This window comes from Alexandromys fortis, unplaced genomic scaffold (assembly GCF_014885135.2).
Source record: "Alexandromys fortis isolate MF-2015 unplaced genomic scaffold, M_Fortis_MF-2015_v1.1 scaffold_159, whole genome shotgun sequence".
Taxonomy (NCBI): domain Eukaryota; kingdom Metazoa; phylum Chordata; class Mammalia; order Rodentia; family Cricetidae; genus Alexandromys; species Alexandromys fortis.
The window spans coordinates 3,564,551-3,585,523 of NW_026068031.1; the positions used below are offsets into that span (position 1 = coordinate 3,564,551).

The 20,973-nt window shown below is 44.7% G+C and overlaps 1 protein-coding gene across 7 annotated transcripts in view; it reads right to left on the reverse strand.

The window, feature by feature from the left end:
* Positions 1-369: 369 nt before the first annotated feature.
* Mlh3 (mutL homolog 3) overlaps positions 370-20,973 on the reverse strand; it is a 33,494-nt gene continuing 12,890 nt past the window's right edge. For 3 of the 7 annotated variants that reach the window (XM_050164635.1, XM_050164632.1, XM_050164630.1), the window contains 7 exons: positions 14,987-15,058; positions 12,289-12,400; positions 10,381-10,540; positions 5,604-5,627; positions 5,436-5,514; positions 2,428-2,579; positions 370-729 (listed from right to left, as the gene is read on the reverse strand). In XM_050164635.1, coding sequence (XP_050020592.1) covers positions 586-729; positions 2,428-2,579; positions 5,436-5,514; positions 5,604-5,627; positions 10,381-10,540; positions 12,289-12,400; positions 14,987-15,058 — 743 coding nt within the window. In that variant the 3' untranslated portion in view covers positions 370-585. Of the gene's footprint in view, positions 730-2,427; positions 2,580-5,435; positions 5,515-5,603; positions 5,628-10,380; positions 10,541-12,288; positions 12,401-14,986; positions 15,080-20,973 lie in introns of all 7 variants that reach the window. The other 4 variants (XM_050164634.1, XM_050164631.1, XM_050164629.1 and 1 more) reach the window with 2 other exon arrangements.

Sequence of the window (20,973 nt, forward strand, 5' to 3'; positions counted from 1 at the left end):
TCATTTTGAGATAGAGTCTTGCTACACAGCCTAGACTAGTACTGACCTTGCTAGCCTCTGCTGCAGCCTTCCAAGCTCTGGAATTGCGGGTATATGTCACCACACCCAGCTATTAACAATTTAACTGAAGTCTTGCTGGGAGACATCAGGTGATATTTTTATAGAGCAGAGAAGCACCATAAACCCAGCACAGAATGGGAAGAGGCAGGGAGTGAAGCTCAGGGGACCAGTAGGGAGGGTGAGCGGGAGGAGGCTGAGCCAGGGCTTCAAGGGAAGCAAACCGGCCCTTAGTGTTCAGCATCCTCACACAACGGAAACGGAGAGGCTGGGGAAACTGCTCAAAACAATAGCCACACCCTCAAACGTAAGTCAGTACCAAATACAAAATCATTACCACTTTATTACTAAATCAGCTGACAAAACACAGGTGTTATAAGGCAAACTCCTGTGTCCATGGATCCGTCAGCTTGAGTGCATCTGCTCCAGGAGACTGATGTACCCGACCTGCGCATGTCAGGCTGACCCGGCACCACTGCGTTGTTCTGTGCTGCGCATGCTCTCTGCTCACAGCTTTCCCGTAACTCCTCACAGATCCCTAACTCTGTTTCCGTGGTGGTTCTCAGGAGGCGCGGACTGCTGCAGGCTCTGCCTTGTATCACAGCCTTCCGCTTTTCCAAAGAGATGCCAGGCACGGGCCAGTTTGCGAAGTTTAGCAATATTGGGTTTTACCTATGAGAAGAAAGAGAATAACTATAATTAACAATAGGAAAAGCTGTATTAAGTTTTATTATTTTTTTTCTAAGTACTTCAAAGTATGGCTCCCCAAATGTGTTTAGATTTCTCCTTTCTGAACTCAGAAAAGACGGTAGTGTCCCTCAGAATGAAACTCTAAGTCTGGATTTTTATCTCCTAGTAATGGGGATAGAAATTTCTCAAAGAGGTGGGATTTTGTGGAGGGGTAGCGGGCCTGTTTTGCCTGTGCAACACGTATGTGCATGCCTTGTGTCTGAAGAATCCAGAAAGTGCCAGGTCTCTTGAAACTGAAGTTGTTGACAGTTGTGAGCTGCCATGTGGGTGCCAGGAGTCAAACCCGGGCCCTCTGGAAGAGCAGCCAGTGCTCTTAACCACTGAGCCATCTCTCCAGCCCCATAAAATAAAGAGTTTTAGTGGACAGTCAGGGAACAGTACATGAAATCTCCATGCAGGAGAAGCCTTCACAGCATCGGCAAGAAAGAGAAGAGAGCCCCAGGAAGTAGCACACAGTGGCCCGTGTACACACACTCACGTCTGTCTCATTTAAAATCGTAGCAGGAGGCTGGAGAGACTGGGCTAAGAATATTGACTGCTCTGCCAGAGCACATGGGTTTAATTACCAACAGCCATGTGGTGGTTCACAGTTATCTGTAACTCCAGTTCCAGCAGATCTGACACCCTCTTCTGGCCTCCATGGGCACTGTACACACACGGTGCATAAGCATACATGCAAGAAAACACCCACCATGTAAAGGAAAAAAAAAAACAGATTAAAACAAGACTAGAAAGTTAACTTAACTGAAGGACCCGTGCATCTACTGGACCATCCACACCATTGTCCATGTGTGGCTCACACCACAAATCAGCCACGGCACAGTAGAGATGGCCAAAGTCTGGCTCCCTGTCTCATGATGTAATACAAGAGATCCTTTGAGGCAGCTAGCTCCAACTGCCAGGCTCCATCCCAGCCACACTTACAGGGGACTGGATGTCTTGGCTACGTCTTGACAGTTCTGAGTTCAAAGCATTTCTACCTCTAGGAATAATCAAACCTGGACCTGGCAGGCAACTGCTGTTCAGGATATATGATATTCAGGATCTATGTGCAATGTGGGGTTTAAAAACCAGGGGGCCACCAGGGAGATCATCTGGCACTTTACTCTAAGCTCCATTTCAAATGTGAACTGAAAGACCAAGTGTGTGGCTGCAAATAAAACTCCCAGTTCATGTTTTTACAGTGCTCCTGTTTTAGGGAGGATAACGAAGGATTATAATAGTAGAAACTGGAAAAGAAAGAAAGGATAAACTTTGCTCCTCCCCGGTTCTATAGGTCTTGTTGGTACACTAGCTTGTGTCACCGGAGAACTCTGAGAAAACGCCTCCATCGATTGGCCTGCAGGCACGTCTGTAGGTCATTTTCCTGATTAGTGACTGATGTGGGCGGGTCCAGCCCGTGGTGGGCAGCCGGCCTTGGGTGCTGTGAGAGAGCAGGCCAGTAAGCAGTGCCCTCCGTGGCCTCCGCAGCAGCTCTGGCCTCCAGGTGCCTGCCTTGCTTCAGTTCCTGAACTATAATTAGGATGTATAAGCCAAATAAATCCTCTCCTCCACCAAGTATGTTTTGATTGATTTTAGCACAGCAACAGAAAGCAAAGTAGGCCAGGGTCATCACAGTACCGTCTTCTCCTGCTCCAAGTGGTCCAGGTCAGCTAAGGGCAGCATTGACGGCCTCCCATGAGCACACTGGAATGGCAGCTGGCACAAGGACAGAGCTTCAATAAGGCGATAGCTCTCCTCTAGGCTCAGGCAATCATTAAACTTAATGGCCCCTAAATAAAAGAGACACTGAAGAGTCATAGTGTGATGGTGAGAACCAAGGTCAACCTTGGGCCAGAACCCATTTCTTAGACTGGCACCTGAGGTCATGGAATAGACTCAGGCTTTAGGACTGCCCTCCTGCCTCAGCTTCCATATGGAGTCCGTCCCTCTGATGTCACAGGAGACATTCCTAAACCTGGTAAGATCTTGCTTTCGGCCAGGGTGAGTTTATGAAGGTCCACTCTCCTTCTGTGCACAGCGGCTCAAAAGCAAACTCTCATAGTGTCCGTTTCATCCCTCCTTTTTTAAAAATAATTTATTTAACTTTATTTTATGTGCATTGATATGAAGTATCATTATCCCCCTGGACCTGGAGTTACAGACAGTTGTGAGCTGCCATGTGGGTGCTGGGAATTGAACCCAGGTTCTCTGGAAGAACTGCCAGTGCTCTTAACCCACTGAGCCATCTCTCCAGCCCCTTTTTCTTGGTTTTTCAAGACAGGGTTTCTCTGTAACTTTGGAGCCTGTTCTGGAACTAGCTCTTGTAGACCAGGCTGGCCTCAAATTCACAGAGATCCAGATCCGCCTGCCTCTGCCTCCCGAGTGCTGGGATTAAAGGTGTGCACCACCACCGCCAGGCTCATTTTTCCTCTTTCTTAATTTCCATAATCTAAATCTTTATATGTTAGAACTTATCTTTGGTCTAAGATCAATTCACTCAGTCAATAAATGTTAATTAAATGTCTGCTTTGCAGCAAGAGCCTTTCAGACAGTGAGTAAAGAGCTGCCTCTCCCCACGGCTCTTGGGCTCCAGCAGGTACAACAGCATGAGACAAGTCATTACAAAGTCATTTAGATATCAGTGCCATGAAACACAGGTAGGAAATGTGTAACACGGGGCCGGCCCGGGTTAGACCAGGGAGTGCTCTCTCGCTAAGACGATTCAGTTGAGAAGACAGGATCTACAGGAGAAGGAGCAGAAAGGTTTTTCAGATTCAGGAAAGGACAATGCAGGGTGTCGGGACACAGGAGGGACACGGCAAAGAAGAGGCTGGAAACGTGAAGAGCACAGTGGGGTGTGACACTTGCTGAAACGAGCTGCAGGCAGGGGCCAAAGCACCGAGACCCTTGTAAGCTGTAGGTTATGGCTTTTGCCAAGTATGGTAGGAGAGGCCAGTGATCCCAACGCTCTGGAGAGAGAGACAGGAGGATCCAGAATTTAAGATTATCATCAGCTACATATTAAGAGAGCACCCTGAGCTATAAGAAACTTATCTCAGGGGCTGGAGAGATGGCTCAGAGGTTAAGAGCAGTGCCTGCTCTTCCAAAGGTCCTGAGTTCAATTCCCGGCAACCACATGGTGGCTCACAACCATCTGTAATGAGGTCTGGTGCCCTCTTCTGGCCTGCAGACATACACACAAACCGAATATTGTATACATAATAAATAAATAAATATTTTTTTTTTAAAAAAAAGAAACTTATCTCAAACAAATAGACAAAAAGAAAAAGAAAGGCAAATGAACACATAGCAGAGCAGTGGTGGCGCATGCCTTAATTTTAGCACTCAGGAGGCAGACACAGGCGGATCTCTGTGAGTTCGAGGCCAGCCTTGCCTACAGTGTGAGTTCCAAGACAGTTGGAGCTGTTATACAGAGAAACCCTGACTCAAAAAGTTAAAAATAAACACATACATATATACATAAATAAAATAGTTTCATACTAAGAATATTAGTAAATGTCAATGCATATTTCGGATAGAAGAATTGACTTTTTTTCTTTGATTTTCTTTTCTCTTTTTCTTTCTTTCTTTTGTTTTGTTTTTTCAAGACAGTGTTTCTCAGTAGCTATGGAGCCAGTCCTGGAACTCACTGGCCTCGAACTCACAGACCTCTGCCTGCCTCTGCCTCCCCCACTACCGCCTGGCAGAATTGACATGCTTAAAGGCATGTTTGAAAGATTTGCCTGGCTGGGAGTGGTGGCACATATCTGTAATTCCAGCATTGGGAGGCTGAGGCAGGAGAATTGCTACAAGTTAGAGACTGGCTTACTCTACATAAGTTCTAGGACAGCCTGGAGTACAAAGCAAGACCCTGCCTGAAACCAGACAATAATAGGACCCCTGTGGGTGCCGAGAGAACAATCATTGAGCAGGAGCCAGAAGGGAGTGAGGACTACATGGAGGCTTCAGCGGAGGCAGGAAGAGTGCAGACAGCTTCGGGACAGGTGCCACGGTGCAATCTGGCGGTGGAAGGCAGAAGAGCAGGATGAGGGGCAATGGACACCGAGATCTCTGCAGGGGCAGACTGATCTGGGAGAGGCACAGGTGAGAAGACAGGAAGGACAGAAATAGAATGGGGGGCAGTAGGTCAAGGACAGTTACGGGGTTCCAAAGCTGCCACTCCCCTGGATGAGGTCCTCTACCCATCAGATCCCCTACTCAAGACCCCACCAGATCTAATGTATCCTGGACCAGCTCTAAATGTTTCTCTGGAACCTTCTAAGCGTCTGGTCTTTATTTCCAGCCTAATTTCTTGGTACTCTTGGCTGCTCTTCATGAGAGGAATTTACTCCTGGCCTTTGTGGCTCTGCCAAGGCTGCTTCCTCACGCTGTGATGAGCCCCAGGCTCACTCTGGGGTGACTCTGAGTCAGGGTCCTCTAGGGCCCACTCCTCTGCTTTGTCAGTCAGTCTGCACCCGTGCTGGTGTTTTACTTTTAAAAAGCAATTTTAAAAGTAGATTCAGGTTCTTGACCTAAAGTACACTCTGTAAAAGGCGAGCAGAAATGTATATTTTGCCTCCTCTACAGTAACTGTACCTCTGCAGTGTTCAGCGCACCCGAGATCCTAGAGATGTGCAGGCTCTTACCATGGCAGGCCTGGGAGGCCAACACCTTCTGGACAGTCAGCGGCAGCGTCCCCTGGATGCCTCCTGTGGTCTGAATCAGCTACATTATTAACAAAAGGGGAATGAGGTAATGAAGTCTTTTGCATGGAGCACTTCAGCGTGACACCCTCCAGTAAGAGAAAAGCTTACCTCCACTTGTTCTCGAATAAATTCCTATAAAACCAAAAGGAAAACAGGCATGAATCTATTGTCCTCTTCATTGAGGATTTAAAACCATCCTCAACGACACAGAAATGGTTCCAAACATTGAAAAATGTGATGACATGGAAGTCTCTGCACAACAAAGGGAACAGAGAGCCTACAGCGTGAGGGAAAACCTTTGCCCTTAATAGAAGAGTTAACATTTAGATATACAAAGAGCAGCAGATTAAACACACACACACACACACACACACACAAAACTGCCAGGCAATAATAGATGGGCTAATGAATTGAACAGACAATTCTCAAAAGAAATATAAATGGTCAATAAATATCTTTTAAAAGGTCAACATCCCTAGCCATCAGAAAATGAAAATTAAGCCTTCTTTGAGATTCCACCTTACTCTAGTCAGAATAACTATCATGGAGGCTGGAGAGATGGCTTGGCAGTTAAGAGCACTGGCTGCTCTGCCAGAGGACCTGGTTCAGTTCCCAGCACCCACATGGCAGCTCACAACTGTCTGTAACTCCAATTCCAAGGGATCCAACACTCTCACATTGATGTGAATACATACAAAACACCAATGCACATAAAATAAAATAAAAAATAGTTTTAAAAAATGAAGCCAGGTAGTGGTGGCCTACACTATTAAGCCCAGCACTCAAGGCAGAGGCAGGTGAATCTCAAAGTTCAAGGGCAGCCTGGTCTGCAGAACAAGTTCCAGGACAGCAAAGGCTGTACAGAGAAACCTTACCTTGAAAAAAAATGAAAGAAAAAAAGAGAGAGACAGAGAAAAGAAAGAGAGAGAGAGAGAGAGAGAGAGAGAGAGAGAGAGAGAGAGAGAGAGAATAAATCTTGGCAAGGATGCAGGGTAAGAAGAAACCTCATCAACTGAATGGAATGTGAACTACAGCAGCCACTGTGAAAATCAGTGTGAAGCCGGCTCCCAAAGCTAGCGCAGAACTACCGTGTGACCCAGCTATCCCACTCGTGGGCATGCATCAAAGCTCTCCATAGCCTATCACAAAGGGAGGGCACATCCATGCCCACTGCTGCTCTCACAACAGAAAAAAAAAAAAAACCAGAACCAGCCTAGACATCCATCAACAGATGAACAGATAATCAAAACATGGGAATATACTAAGTGAGGTGTCCCGCCCATATGCAGATCTCAGCTTCTAATTGTTAATGTCTTCCTAGGTGAACAGATGTGCATAGAGGCTAGGAGCCAGAAAGGGCTCCTGAGACGAGACAGAGCAGCTCTGAGGGCAAGGGAAAGGGCAGCGGAACACAGCAGATATTAAGGTGTAAGGGTGCGGAACACAGCAGATATTAAGGTGTAAGGGGTGCGGAACACAGCAGATATTAAGGTGTAAGGGGTACCCCGGTGCAAGGACAGCATGGGAAGGGAAGGGCGGGGAGAGGGGAAGCCAATCAGCCAAAAGACAGTATCCATGAAAATGTCACAAGAAAGCCTGCTACTTTGTAAGTTCATTTTTAAATTTAGTTTTACTTAAATGTTATGTGTGTGTTTTCCTCCATGTAAGTCTGCAGGCCACTTCAAGATGATGTCCCAAGCACACCTGAGACGTTTCTCCTCCCTTGTAGATCTTTGTCCTTGTGGAGACTTTTTTCCTCCTTCAAGACAGTCTTGCTATGAAGCCCAGTCTGGTCTTGAGCTTATGCTCTTCCTGCCTCGGTCTGCCTACATCCCTTTATTTACAAATTAAATTAAACTCCAGGGCCCATGAGATGGCTTAGCAGGGATAGCCTGGGATTCCTACGGTAGAACAAGAGAACAGTCCTGACCTACACAGACATTCACACTCACACACACACACACGAAATAAAATAAAAAATTTTAATTAAAGCTGATACTATTTAAATGTGCAATTTGTTTAGCCTCTGGAGGCAAAAACTCTCTCAAGGTATGGTACATTTAATGATCTTTTAACAACACTATTGCTGTAAAGCTGAGAGGAATGGAAGCCAACACTAACTTCTGCTATTTTCTCTGGTGAGTGTGCGAGCAGGACTGTAAAACATGTTTATAAGCCTGAAGAGGGGAAGAAGGGTCTCATTTTCAGTTGATTTCATATTTCAGTTAATGTAGACAATCTAAATAATGTTAAAAAGGCTCAGTCATGCCAAGCACAGTGGTATATGCCTTTAATCCCAGCAGGTCTGTGAGTTCAAGGCCAGTGCTACAGAATGAGATCCTGGCTCAAAAAAAAAAATGAAAAGGAAAAGAAAGAGAGAAAGAGAGAAAGAGAGAAAGAGAGAAAGAGAGAAAGAGAGAAAGAGAGAAAGAGAGAAAGAGAGAAAGAGAGAAAGAGAGAAAGAAAATGGCTCAGACATCAAACTGGAACACAAACCGTTAAGAACGTATCAATGAGCTGGACCAAGGTGGTGCATGCCTTTAAGCCTAGCACTCAGGAGGCAGAGGCAGGTAAATCTCTGAACTCAAGGCCAGTCTGGTCTACAGAGAGTTCCAGGACAGTCAGGGTTACACAGGGAAACCCTGTCTCAGAAAAAATAAAAAAAGTATCATGACTGCTAGGATTCTCAAAGTTACCTCCTCAACACTGAACTGCTCCAACTCTTCCAAAATCAACAAATCCTCCTATCAGCCTGACTAAATATAATCAGATTTTCTGAAACCATAAGCTTTGTTTTAATTTGAAGTAAACTCTTTAAGAGTATCTTTGAAGCCACTTCAGGAGTTTTTATTGTAATTTTCTGGTTAAAACTTTAGGTATTGAATTACAGTAAGAGCCTTGCGGATCCTGTCTTTTGGAGTTGACACAATTTGAGTCCAAATCTGGAGCAGGAGTCTGAGAAGAAATGAGCTGTGTGAGCAGAAAAGAGCTCCGCTGGGGCAGAGCTGAGGCTGTCACCAACAGGCAACTTGGAAAGGGGAAAGGAAGATAACAAAGGCTGAGCCTGGGAGCGCCACCGCCTGCTCTTCAGTGTCCTCCTTCCGTCTTAGAACAAAATGTCCTGCACATGCAAACTCGGCCACTTCTAACCTTCAGTCACCAGCCGTCTCTGTGTGCAACAGAGGCTTTGGCTTCTTCTCCTCAGTGCACAGACAGAAACCTAGGGCTTTTGTTTGTTTGAGACACACACACACACACACACACACACACACACACACACACACACAGAGAGAGAGAGAGAGAAAGAGAGAGAGAGAGAGAGAGAGAGAGAGAGAGAGAGAGAACAGAATGTAATCCAGGCTAGTTGGTCTAGAATTATGTAATTCAGGCTAGCTTCAAGCTTGAAACCCCCCTGCCTCAGCCTTCCAAGTGCTGGAATTACAGGTCTATGACAGCAGCTTGGCCAGCGTTCTAGGAAGAGTCAGCAGGCTTCACTCCTGATTCGCTCAGCCATCTGTCAGATTCCATCCCAATGGATGACTCAGAACATCAACCAGGGCATCACCTACCCCAGCTGCTCAAGTCTTACTTTCTGGCCACTGCTAACTATTTCCTCTCGCCTACAGCTTCACTTAGTTGAAACAATGTCCCTTTGCCGGTTCTTCCTTCCTCAGTGTCCCCAATCATCTCCCAGCTCCCTCAGTGTCACCCCCTGTCCTATGGCTCTGTCTTTGCTCCTCCACTCCCCCTTATCTTCCAACAGTCTCACTGTCTCCTGGCCCAAGTCACCAATTGTGCGGGCTGTTATGGCCACCAGATATGCACAATCCAGATTTCTTTTCTAGATACAAGAGTGGCAGTCAGCCAGGCCCCTGGCACTTGAAGGCACCGTTGGCGCTGAGGTCACATCACCCCGGCAGGTGTGCTGCCCTGCCTTCCTCCTCCTCAGCAGCACTGTCCTCATCCAGCTAAAGCTCTAGCAGCACGGTGATGTGTCTTTCTCCTTTATTACTCTGTGTGCCGTTCACATCAAATCTGGAGTTTCCCTCTCATCGAGGTGTCAGATCTGTCCTTCCTTTCTATTCCCAGTACACTGACTTAGTCAAATCATATAGTACAATAATTCGAACTTTTCACCTGCCTTCACTAGGTTTCCCAAACCTGCCCATGTATCCTAACAGTCACCATCTCTATCTTAAAATTTCTGGGCATTATTTTATTACATTATTTATATGTATATACATATGTATGCATTCATGTGTGCACGTACACATGCCGTGGTGTACACTTGGAGGTCAGTGGACAGACTGAGGGAAACTGTGTAGATCCCGAGGGCTGAACTCAAGTCAGACCTGGCTGTGGCACCTTTACCTGCTGAGCCATCTGGCTGCCTCTGAGTGTTTTGCCTAAATGTCTGTAAGTGCATCACATGTGTGCCTGATGCCCATGAAGGCCAGAAAAGGGCATCGGAGCCCCTGGAACTGAGTAACCGACGGTTGTGAGCCAACACATAGGTGCTGGGAACAGAGCTGGGTCCTCTGCGGAGCAGCATGTGCATGGACCTGTAAGCCATCTCTCCACCCCGCCCATTTGAGACAAAGCCTCGCTGTGAGAGCTTAAACTCCCTACTGCTTAGCCTCCTGAGCACTGAGACGACCAACAGGTACCACATGGACAGCTCTGTGACACTTCCAAACATGCCTCCGCTCTCCACAGGTACTGTGTTATAACTGAGTGTCCGCCTCCTTTCCGTGAGCTAACTCACTAACTCATCTTAACTTCCAGCACCTGGCACGCTGAACGTAAGCCAAATGTGTGTTGACTAAGGATGAACACACATCAGTGGCGCTCAGCTACTTCCCAGGCACTGGACGATGCATCTCACCTCCACGATGCTCTTAGTCACAGGAGACCTTCCTCTTCGGAGCTCACTGGCCTCCCTCTCTACAAAGCAGAGTGGCACTTTCCCCACAAGGATCAAAGGATCACTGGCATCTGGAAATATCAATTCCAGTCCCAGATCTTCCAAATATTTGTGGTAAGACCTAAAGAGACAGGCGCAGATGTAAGAGCGTGACTTCACCCGCTTCAGTGCTAGTTCCAAAACTTGATGGTTTGCAAAAGCGTCCATGACCTTTGGAAGTTGTATTGTTTTCCTTATGCTTATATGTGTTTAGAATTTCATTATCAAATTTCCTCTTCAATTACAGTAATTCTCATTCACAGTTACACTTTCTAGGAATTCAGTTACTTGTGGCTGACCAGGATCCAAAAAAATAAATGGAAAATTCCAGAAGTAAACTTTTTTCTTTATTTTGGGGACTGCACTGGGGCCTTGTACATGCTAAGCATATGCATCTGCAGCCGTAAAATTTAAATTGCTGCTCTGAGAGTATGATCAAATCTCAGCTTGTCCCATTGGCGCACCCTGTGTCCAGCATACCCCCTAGAGGCCACACGTCCGTTCACCGCTGGAGGACCCTGTGTCCAGCATGTCCCCCTAGAGGCCACTCACCCGTTCACCATGCAGCTATCAGATGCCTACTCCACTATCCCATTTTAAAAGAGAGATTTATCTATTATATTTGTATCTCATGTGTATTAGCCTTCATGTATGTGTACCATATGCTTGCGAGGCACCCGTGGAGTCCAGAAGAGGGCATCAGATCCTCTGGAACCAAAGTTACAGTCGGTTCTGAGACTTCATGTGGTTGCTAGGACCCAAACTTGGGTCCTGTGCAAAAGCAGCAAGTGCTCTTAAGATACTGAACCATCTCTCCAGCCCAGTACTGCAGGTGTTATTCTCAAGTAACCCTTATTTTCTTTCATAGAGTCCCCAGAACACATTAGTAGTGATCCAAAGCATTAAATACGGAAGACTGATCATGGTACAATGTGGCAATGTTACAGGACATGCAGATTAGCTGTGGTATATGGTAGTAATCTACAGGGAAATAATATATACACAGGGCTCAGTATTGCCATTTCCAGGCATCTTCTGAGGTCCTGGAATAAATCCAGCACACACCCATCCTTCTGTTTTTCTATTGAGAGAACCAATTTGCTTCCAAATCTTATTCCTAAATTTTCATTCCCCACTAAAGAACTAATTTACTGCCCCCACTTAAAGAAATTTGGCTCAAAGAAAAGCTCTGCAAATGTTTTGAATCACAACAGAAAGAGGTAATTAACAGCCTCAAGAACCGAGAAGTCCCGCCTGGGGTGTCTTGGTGGCAGTAAATAAGGGAATTATGCTCTGGGGAAAGCTGTGTTGGTAGCAGTGCCTATCCAAACCTGAAATGAACTGACAGTCTTCACTGTCGCTAAGTGACACTGCCCAGAAGTGGGAAAACGACCTCTCTAGCGACTGCTCCAGGACGCCCCACCCTTGAGTCACAGCGCTTGGCTTCTTCCTAATAAGATTATGGTAATGAAGAATCTACAATGAACCAAGACACAAGAATGGAAGCAATTACTCCCCAACTCTGCTCTCAGAAACAGCACAGCATAAACACTTGGCTGTTCCAAGAAATGAGAAGAGTGTTCTAAGCCAACTGCTGGAAAAAATTATCAGGGAAATTCTATCCTGTACTCAATAGCTGTGCTGCAGAAGGGGTCAGAAGGCAGGCTTCGAGTGCCTGCTCCTCAGCTAACTGTTAAGACCTTGGCTGAGCCATCCACTATTTTTGTCTCAGTTTCCTTTTCTGAAAAATATGGACTATTTATGCAGAAACCTAAAAACTTACTGTAAAGCTTTATACTCCCAGCATCGTGCCCTCGAGGTGTTACTGACCGTAAGAGTCTCCTCTGCTCCTCTGATACTGTAATCGCTAGTGGGGGAATTATTGTGGACGACAGGAGTTTCTTCCGACCAGAGCTTTGTGGCGGCTGCTTCTCGTAGGAGTCTATCGGAAGGGAGGTGAACGAGAACAGAATAAGAGGGAAGACCGGAACATTCCGTTAGAGGATGCCTGGGGAGGAAAGGCCGCGGTAAAAGTTCTCTCAGACCAAGTACTGTGCTCAGTGTTCGGGTCTACACTTTGGATTCTAGTAGTAAACTAAGGGATACTCAGACATTTTCCTCATTTTAGCGGCTTTTCAAAATAAGAACCAGGCAAGAGCAGTTTCTTGCCCAAATGGCTATCAAACTCCATAAGGATCCTCTTCGATGCTGCATCCCAATGAACAAGGAAGTGTTCCCATAGTTAATTTGTGTGGTATCAGTACAGAGCCACACAATGTGGCATAATGTCTGTGAGTCAAGTCAAGAGGGTTTCTTGGTTCCTTCAGAAAGGTTTCTCAGTCTTTGAAAAGAATTTGCCTGTATTATTCACAAATGATACAGGAAATAAGCTTGGGTGTGAATTTAAGAAAATTATTATTTCATTAAAAATTTTTTATATGGGCCAGGTTGTGGCAGCTCATGCCTTTAATCTCAGCATTTGGGAAGCAGAGGCAGATGGATCTCTGTGAGTTCAAGGTCAGCTTGGTCTACAGAGTGAGTTCCAGGACAGGTTCCAAAGTTACACAGAGAAACCCTGTCTCAAAAAAACAAAAACAAAAACAAACAAAAAAAAAAACCATTATGTGTATGGATGTTTTGCCCACATGTATTTCTGTCTACCAAGTGTGTGCCTGGTCCCCCAGAGGCCAGGAGAGAGCATTAGAACCTGTGGAACTGAAGTTACAGATAGTTGTGAGCTGCCATGTTGTGCTGGGATTTAAACCTGGATTCTCTGCAAGAGCAGCCAGTGCTTTTAACTTCAGAGCTCTCTCTCCAGTCTCATATTATTTACGATTGTGTATGCGTGTGCTGTGATGCGGGTGTATGGCAGGGGGCTCCACACAAGCCAGGGCCCTCTACACACATGGAGATCAGTGGACAACTTTTTGGGAGTCAGTTTTCTCTCTTCCCACATTATGTGGGCGATGGGACTGAACTGGGGCTGTTGGGCTGCATAGCAAGTGTTTGCCAGCTGAGCTATCTTACTGACCCCTAAGTTTGTTTCTAATGAGCCAAATTTTTTATTTATTCATTTCTTGCATTTCAAGTTTTCTTTGATGACATCCTTAGCCTGAGATTCTTTGCCACAACCCTTAACAGTTACACCACGGCCAACCACTTTAATAATTGTTTATGGTCTTGGGTAAGCCATGGTAAGATCAGGTCTTCTGATCTCCCTTTCTTCCTCTGACAATTTTTTATGCAAAAATCTCACAATTTTGCACAGCCAGTTCATTTCTTGTGGTCGCCAGCCTTCTTAAAGCCAACAGCTCGGGGCTGGAGAGATGGCTCAGCAGTTAAGAACACTGACTGCTCTTCCAGAGGACCTGTGTTCAATTCCCAGCACCCACATGGCAGCTCACAACTGTCTGTGACTCCAAAATCTAAGAGCTCAGTGTAAAGGGTCTCCAGCAGCTTAACACATGCTCACCATGAAGACAGGTCTGTGCGAAATTACCACAAAATCAGCAGCAAACATCAGCTTGCTATTTAGTGAACGGAACAGAATGCCTGATTTGCTAGCTGCCAAACAAGGTCAGCAACTCCCTCCAGCTGCTGCGAAACCCACCGTATTCCACTCACCAAGTGAGCAAGGGGAGCTCAAACTGTAAATCCTTCCTCAGAGTAGGTAATTTTCCTATCACTGTTTTGACTGTATCTTTCCGAACTATTGGGGCTTCATTTGTTTGTTTTTCAAGACAGGGTTTCTCTGTGTAACAGCCCTGGCTGTCCTGGAACTCTGTAGACCAGACTGGCCTCGAACGCACAAAGATCCACCTGCTTCTGCCTGTCAAGTGTTGGGATTAAAGGCATACACCAGCATCACCTAGAAAAATACACTTATGGCTGTTTTTATTGGGTGGGGGTGTCTTCATTTTATAAGGGCAAAGAAAATGGCAGTGACATTATTGCCATTTCAGTTCATGAAACATCTACCTGGAGAAACCCTATCTCAAAAACAACAAATCAAAAAGCACATGCACTTTGGAAAGATACATTTAGATAGCACTGATACTAGCTGCCCAAGATGAAATGAGAGACAGGGTGTAGGGGATGCTTTGTTATATTTCCTTCTGTTCCTTTCAGAATTAGATCAATTTGATCACACTAACTGTACCCAAATAAACAAGATTTTAAAATAAAAGTATTATATGGGACTTGGTGGACTGTGGGGAAGGCCCAAAGAGAGTGCACAGGCATCGATTGGCGTGCATCCCTTTGTGCTGGAGTCAGAGTAAACTAGCCCAGTCTCTCGGTAGGTCTGGGTGGAGAACAAATACATAGGAAATGTGCCTTTGACCAAGTCAGTCAGACCCACATGTTTGAGTTGGCAAGGCAAACTACTGCAGTCTTTCCACTCGTTTTCAGACTGGATGATTTCAGCCTGAATTTTAATTTTCAAATGCACAGTACATCCCTGCTCACATGTCTAGCCATATCAACTGTGCCAGGAGTCTGGACTCTCCAGTTGCAGACCGAGGCTTACCAGTAATGAGCTGCTCCAAACGAACTCGCTCGTGGGCAGCGTGCTGATCCACCAAGACTAGCAGGTTTCCACCTACAAAACCATCCATGGTTACTGGTGTTTCATAAAGTGTGGAGAGAGAAAAGGGTTCATTCAAGCCACCCAATGGCATAAACAGAAGATACACTGAGTAGATACAATTGCACATTTTTATTTCTTGAGACAGGGTCTTGCTATATATATAGCCCTAACTGGCTTGGATCTTGCTGTGTAGACCAGGGTGGCCTTGACTTCACAGAGATCCACCTGCCTCTGCCTCCCAAGTGTTAGGACTAAAGGTGTGTGATATCACACCCAACTCAATTACACTTTATATTAAAAAAAACCCTTGAGATTATCAATAAATTAACAAATTCACCCCTGGTTAAAAAAAACTCTTTAACTCATCAGTATTTCATTTAGAAAAGAAGGTTACATTTTAAAATTTATTCAATACAGATTTAGCCTTATTAATTCAACTTTATTACAATGAGGAACTATTAGAAAATGCAGTGTATACATTATAATCAGTGGACCTTGATTTGTAAGCCACTCTGAAACTCAAGAGCATACTTGTACACTTTAGATCAGAAGCCAGGGATTTTTTTTTTTTAACAAAGAGTCAGAAAGAAAATATTTTATGCTTTTTAGGCCAGATGGATTCTGTCACAACTACTCAACTATTCATTTTGAGTCAAAGCAGCCACAATTTGTGCCACTATAGCTATGTTCCAATAAAACTTTATTTATGGACACTGAAGCAACTGCATACGATGTGGCTGTGTCAAGAAGTCTTCTTTCGTGTTTTTCCTAACCATGTAAGGATGTAAAAGCCATTACTTCCCTGGCTGCAGAGAAACAGACCCTCACTGTTCTACTCACAGGCTGCAACTGTAGCTGTTTTAGGCTGGGGCTTCCCAGGCTATCCTGCGTGAACCTGTCACCTGGGAGCATATTCAATGCAGAATCTGATCAAGAGGTCAACAACGGGGCACAAATGTCTGCAGTTCTAACTAACTCCCAGATGATCTTGCCTACTGGCTCCACTTTCTTTTAAAAAAAATTTTTTTTTGTTTTGTTTTTTGAGACAGGGCTCCTCTGCAGCTTTGGAGCCTGTCCTGAAACTAAAAATTTTTTATGAGGGCCAAAGGGGTGGTTTATCAGTTAAGAACACTTGTTTCTCATCCAGAAGACCTGGGTTTGGTTTCCAGCACCTCTGTGGGAGCCCACAACTGTCTGTAACTCCAGTTCTAGACTTGAGGCCTTCTTCTTGGTATCCACATGTAATGCACATGTATGTATGCAGGGAAGACATTCAGACATATAAAATAAAATACAAATTTTAACTAAAGACATTTTAAATTATGTGTAGTTGTGTGTCTCTGTATGAATGCGGGGGCTCACAGAGGCCACACCTGGCACGTTCCCTTGGCAGTGAGCCCTTGATGAAGGGTGCTGGAGGTAGAATTCTTTTTTTTTTTTTTATTAATGATAGAAGAAATGCTTTTTACTGAAAATATACTTTTTTCATACAATATATTTGTATTATGGCTTCCCATCCCCCACACCGCCCATCTCCTCCCCATTTACACCCACCCAAACCCACACCAGTTCTTTCATTCTCTCATTACAATGAAAATAGGCATCTAAAATGAGGAGGAGGCAAAGGAAAAATAAAGATAAACCAAACAGAATAGGTTAAAAAAAAAAAAAGGAGCCAAAGAAAAATCACCAGAAACAAATACAGATGCTGAGACGCATACATTCACACACATAGAAAACGCATAAAAACTAAAACCAGAAACCACAATATGTAGAATTCTTGAGGAGCTGTGTGGCTCAATTAACCACTGAGCTGTCTCTCCACCCCTCCAGGCCTCACTTTTAAGAGCAGAACTTCAGAATTTCAAGGACAAGCAAGGGAACAGAGAGTTTAGAAGTCAAACCTACAGGGAAGCCTCAGGGACAGGACAGTTATCCGTGACATTATTATACCTTTCAAAAGCTGCATTTTATTATTTTGGACCAATACATTGTAAGCTTATTGTTATTAATCATATTGAAACAAAAGTTCTTCTCTTGAATTTGATCAAAATAGAAAATGTCTTTTTCTTATTTCTATTAAAAGATTGAACATTTTCCTATGATACTGTGACAGTCTTGATTGTCAACTTGACACAATGTCAATCACAGAGAACTATCTAGAAAAGGCTGCTGTGGGCATGTACGTAGAGCACGATTTTGATTAAGTTGCCTGGAAGTATGAGGCACCATGCCCTGGGTTTGCGGCACAAACTGAAAGAGCAGATACGGCAAGCCAAGAAGGTGGCAAGCCTGTGCAAACCTCTCTCCTCCAGACTATGGGTGTGATGTGACTAGCTTCTTCAAATTCCTGTCTGGCTTCTCAGTGATGGAATGTACTATGAAGTTGTGAGCTAAAATAAACTTTCTTCCCTACATTGCTTTATGTCAGGATATGTCGTCATGGCTACAGAATGAAACTAGGGGAGATACTCTCAAATTCCCAGCAGAAAAGCCTAAGATTTCAAGTAAAAGGAAACAGACAATTTACTTTTTATTGTTGAGACAAGATTCATTGTATCCAGGCTGGCTGCAGACTACTATGTAGTTGAAGGTAGCAGTGAACCTCTGATCCTCCTGCCTCATATGTAAGCATTCTGCCAATTAAGCAACACCGCCATAAACACCCCAGCCGAGGTCAATCTCAGGTGTTGTTCTACACCAATCATCTTTTCTGAGAGGGCTCTCTCACTAGCTTGGGGATTATCGAGGATGAGTTTCGCTGGCCTGTGCACTCCAGGGATCCACCTGTCTCTGCCTCTCCAGCACTGGGATTATAAGTGCATGCCAGCACACCCAGCTTTTGAAATTAATTTTTAAATTAATTAATTTATTATACTAATTATTTTTAGGTTAGAAAACAAAGTATTTCATCATGGCATATATACAAAAACATGTCACATACTTTAATTTGTTCTCTCTTTAAATACTTTTTAAAAATGTTTATGACATGCATTAGAATGTATTTAAACTGAAGATTAGACAAAGGATGTGGATTTGGGATTTTTGTTTCCTTATTTCCTGATCCATATTCTAACATAGTCTTTTAAAAGTTTTTAGCATTCTTTGAGAATTTCGTACATGTATACAATGCATTTTGACTGTACACACACCCAGAGCTTTTCTGGGCCTTGAACTCAGGTTCCATTGCTTGTGAAGCAGACACTTTCTGACTGAGCTCCCCAGGCCCAAGGCAGACTTCCGACAGCAGGGCTGGAGGGAAGGTTCAGTGGGTACAGCTACTTGTTGCCAAGCCTCAAGACCTGAGTTCTGTCTTCTGGTAGGAGGAGAGAGCCAACTCCTGGACCAAACCCTGAACAAGACCTGTTTTTTTCTAAATCTGTAATCATGATAAAGTTGAACTTGTAAGTTAGGTACAGTAAGAAATTCACAATAATAAAAAAATAGAACAGGGCTGGGGTGTGTGACTCAGTGATAGAGTACTTATGTAGCATGCCCAGCACTGTAAAGATAAATAAATAATAGATAAATACACCTCTAACAGTGTGTCGGAATAAAACTGCTAACGTCATTTCTATTGTGGCCAGTACCATTATTAAATATAATAAGGTTTCTTTCAACATAAACAATGTAAATGGTACAGCTAATGTGTACTGTCCGCAGCTACAGAGTAATGCACAGCTAGGGTAGAGAGCATGGATACACGGGAGTCATTTGCAGCTTGGGTGGACCACGGTGAGACATACGAGATGACGTCATGCAGCAGTGTGAAACTTAAGACTTGCCAGTTGCTTATTTCTGGAATTTTCCACATAATATTCTGACCTTGGTTGACTGTGGGTAACCGAGACTGAGCAACACAAGACCACAGACACAGACAACTCTGACTGTGCTCAGAACTCAAATCAAAGGCAGCCTCCCTCATTCTCTGCTGGCCCCTCCCCCCCAGGTCTCAGATTTCTGGTCTCTCTTTACAGTCCTCATGAGCAGCAACGGCTTGTGCCCCAGCTCTTCCAGACGGTCCTCGGTGCCAACGTCTCCACTGTCACAAAACCGAACAGGCCTCCCTTAGCAAACACCACTGCAGCAGACGGTGTCAGGTCCTGGGCAAGACAACCTCTATTTTCTTCGTTTCTCTAGTTCCTTCTCTTCTTCTGCTGGGCTGCCTGTCGTCTCAGCTGTTACAGGTTTGACTTATTCTAGATTCAGGGCTTCACTTTCCACATTTCTAGGTGAGAAAACTCAACCACCAATAACCAACCCTGCGCAGACAACTCGAATCTATATCACCAGGTCAGAACACTCTAGCCCACACCTGCACTAGCCAAACACATTCCTGCGCCTCCTCGTGAACATTTCAAAGGGAATTTAGATTAAACTGGTGATTTTCATCCTCCCAGCCTGCTCCACCTCTTGGTCTTGCAACATCATCCACTTGGCCATGGAGGTCAGAAAACTAGGAGTTACCTTTGATATATCCCACTCCCATAACAATCCATCACCAAGTCCTGTTGACTTTATCTCCTGCTTTCCTGACGCATCCACATTTTTCTGTTTTACTGGAGGTGAGGTCACACGTGGTAGCCCAGGCTACACTATCTAGCCTGGCCCCAGTCTTCCCGCCTTGTCTTCTGAATACTGGATTATTTGCACAGGGCACCACGTAGTCCTAATGCTTTTACCTCGCCTTAGTCTACCATGACTAAGTAACCATTTCTTAGATGCTGCAGTTACCTCTCAACTGTCTCTGGAGTTCCCGGAACTCCACCCAAACTCAGTCCAGTCTCCAAACTGCAACTAGAAGAGTCCCCCTAAAACAGGACATGGTATGACAGGCAGCATTCCAAAGACAAAGACTAGGAAACATCCAACTGTTTCCGGCCAGTGCTGGGTGGGACAGAGCGAAGCTTGAAACACATTCAAGACCTGGCTACTGCTTCTTCCCAGCTCTGTCTCCACGCTTACTCTTCTGCTGTCACCTAACAAGGAGGGAATTACAAGTTACTTGCTCACTGTCTTCCTTGACATGTTCATACTTCAGACTCATTTTACCAAGAACTGACTGCTGACCTCTCTGGCAAAATCAAATCTCTCAGTATCAGTTTTTACACCATCCATACTTCTCCATAAGAGCTACCTTAAAATTTTATGTGTTTGTATGATTATTTCTCCCATCTATTTTTCCTATCATTGTACCCCGAGGGCCTGGTACAGTCCCTAGCAAACAAAAGGCATTCAAACAGTATTTGTTGAATGATCTATGTAGGAACTATTGTTTGACTTAAGCAAGTCACTACCTGATTCTGTATAACTTTTTTTAATTTTATGTATATGAGTGTTTTGCCTAACCATACATCTATGACCACATGCATGCCTGGTGATGGAGGAGGCCAGGAGAAGGAGTCAGATCCCCTAATACTTGAGTTACAGACAACTCTGTGAGCCACCATACGATGCTGAGAATCTAGCCCAGGTCCTCTGGAAGAGAAGCCAGTGTTCTTAACCACTGAGCCAAACAGATCTTTGGCTTCCTGATTCTGTGTAACTCTTGACAAACCTAGCAGAACACACCATATAAACTTACATAAACCGATTACTTTTGATGAGAAGACTGTAAATGAAGCGAGGGTGGGGTGGGGGGTGGGGGGAATGGGTCAGCAGGTAAAGCACCCTTACAGTACCAGGGCTTGAGTTAGAGCCTTAGAATCCATGTAAAAATGTCTGGTACAGTGGTGCACACTTGTGATCTCAAAACTGGAGAGGAGAAGACAAGAAGAGCCCTGGGGCTCACTGGCCAGCCAGTCTAGCCTAACTGCTGACCTCCAGGTGAATTAGAAATCCTGTCTCAAAGGAGAGGGATGGCATTCCTGAATGTGACACCCAAGCTCACCCTTTAACTTCCATGTGTACAGGTGAGCACCTGTGTG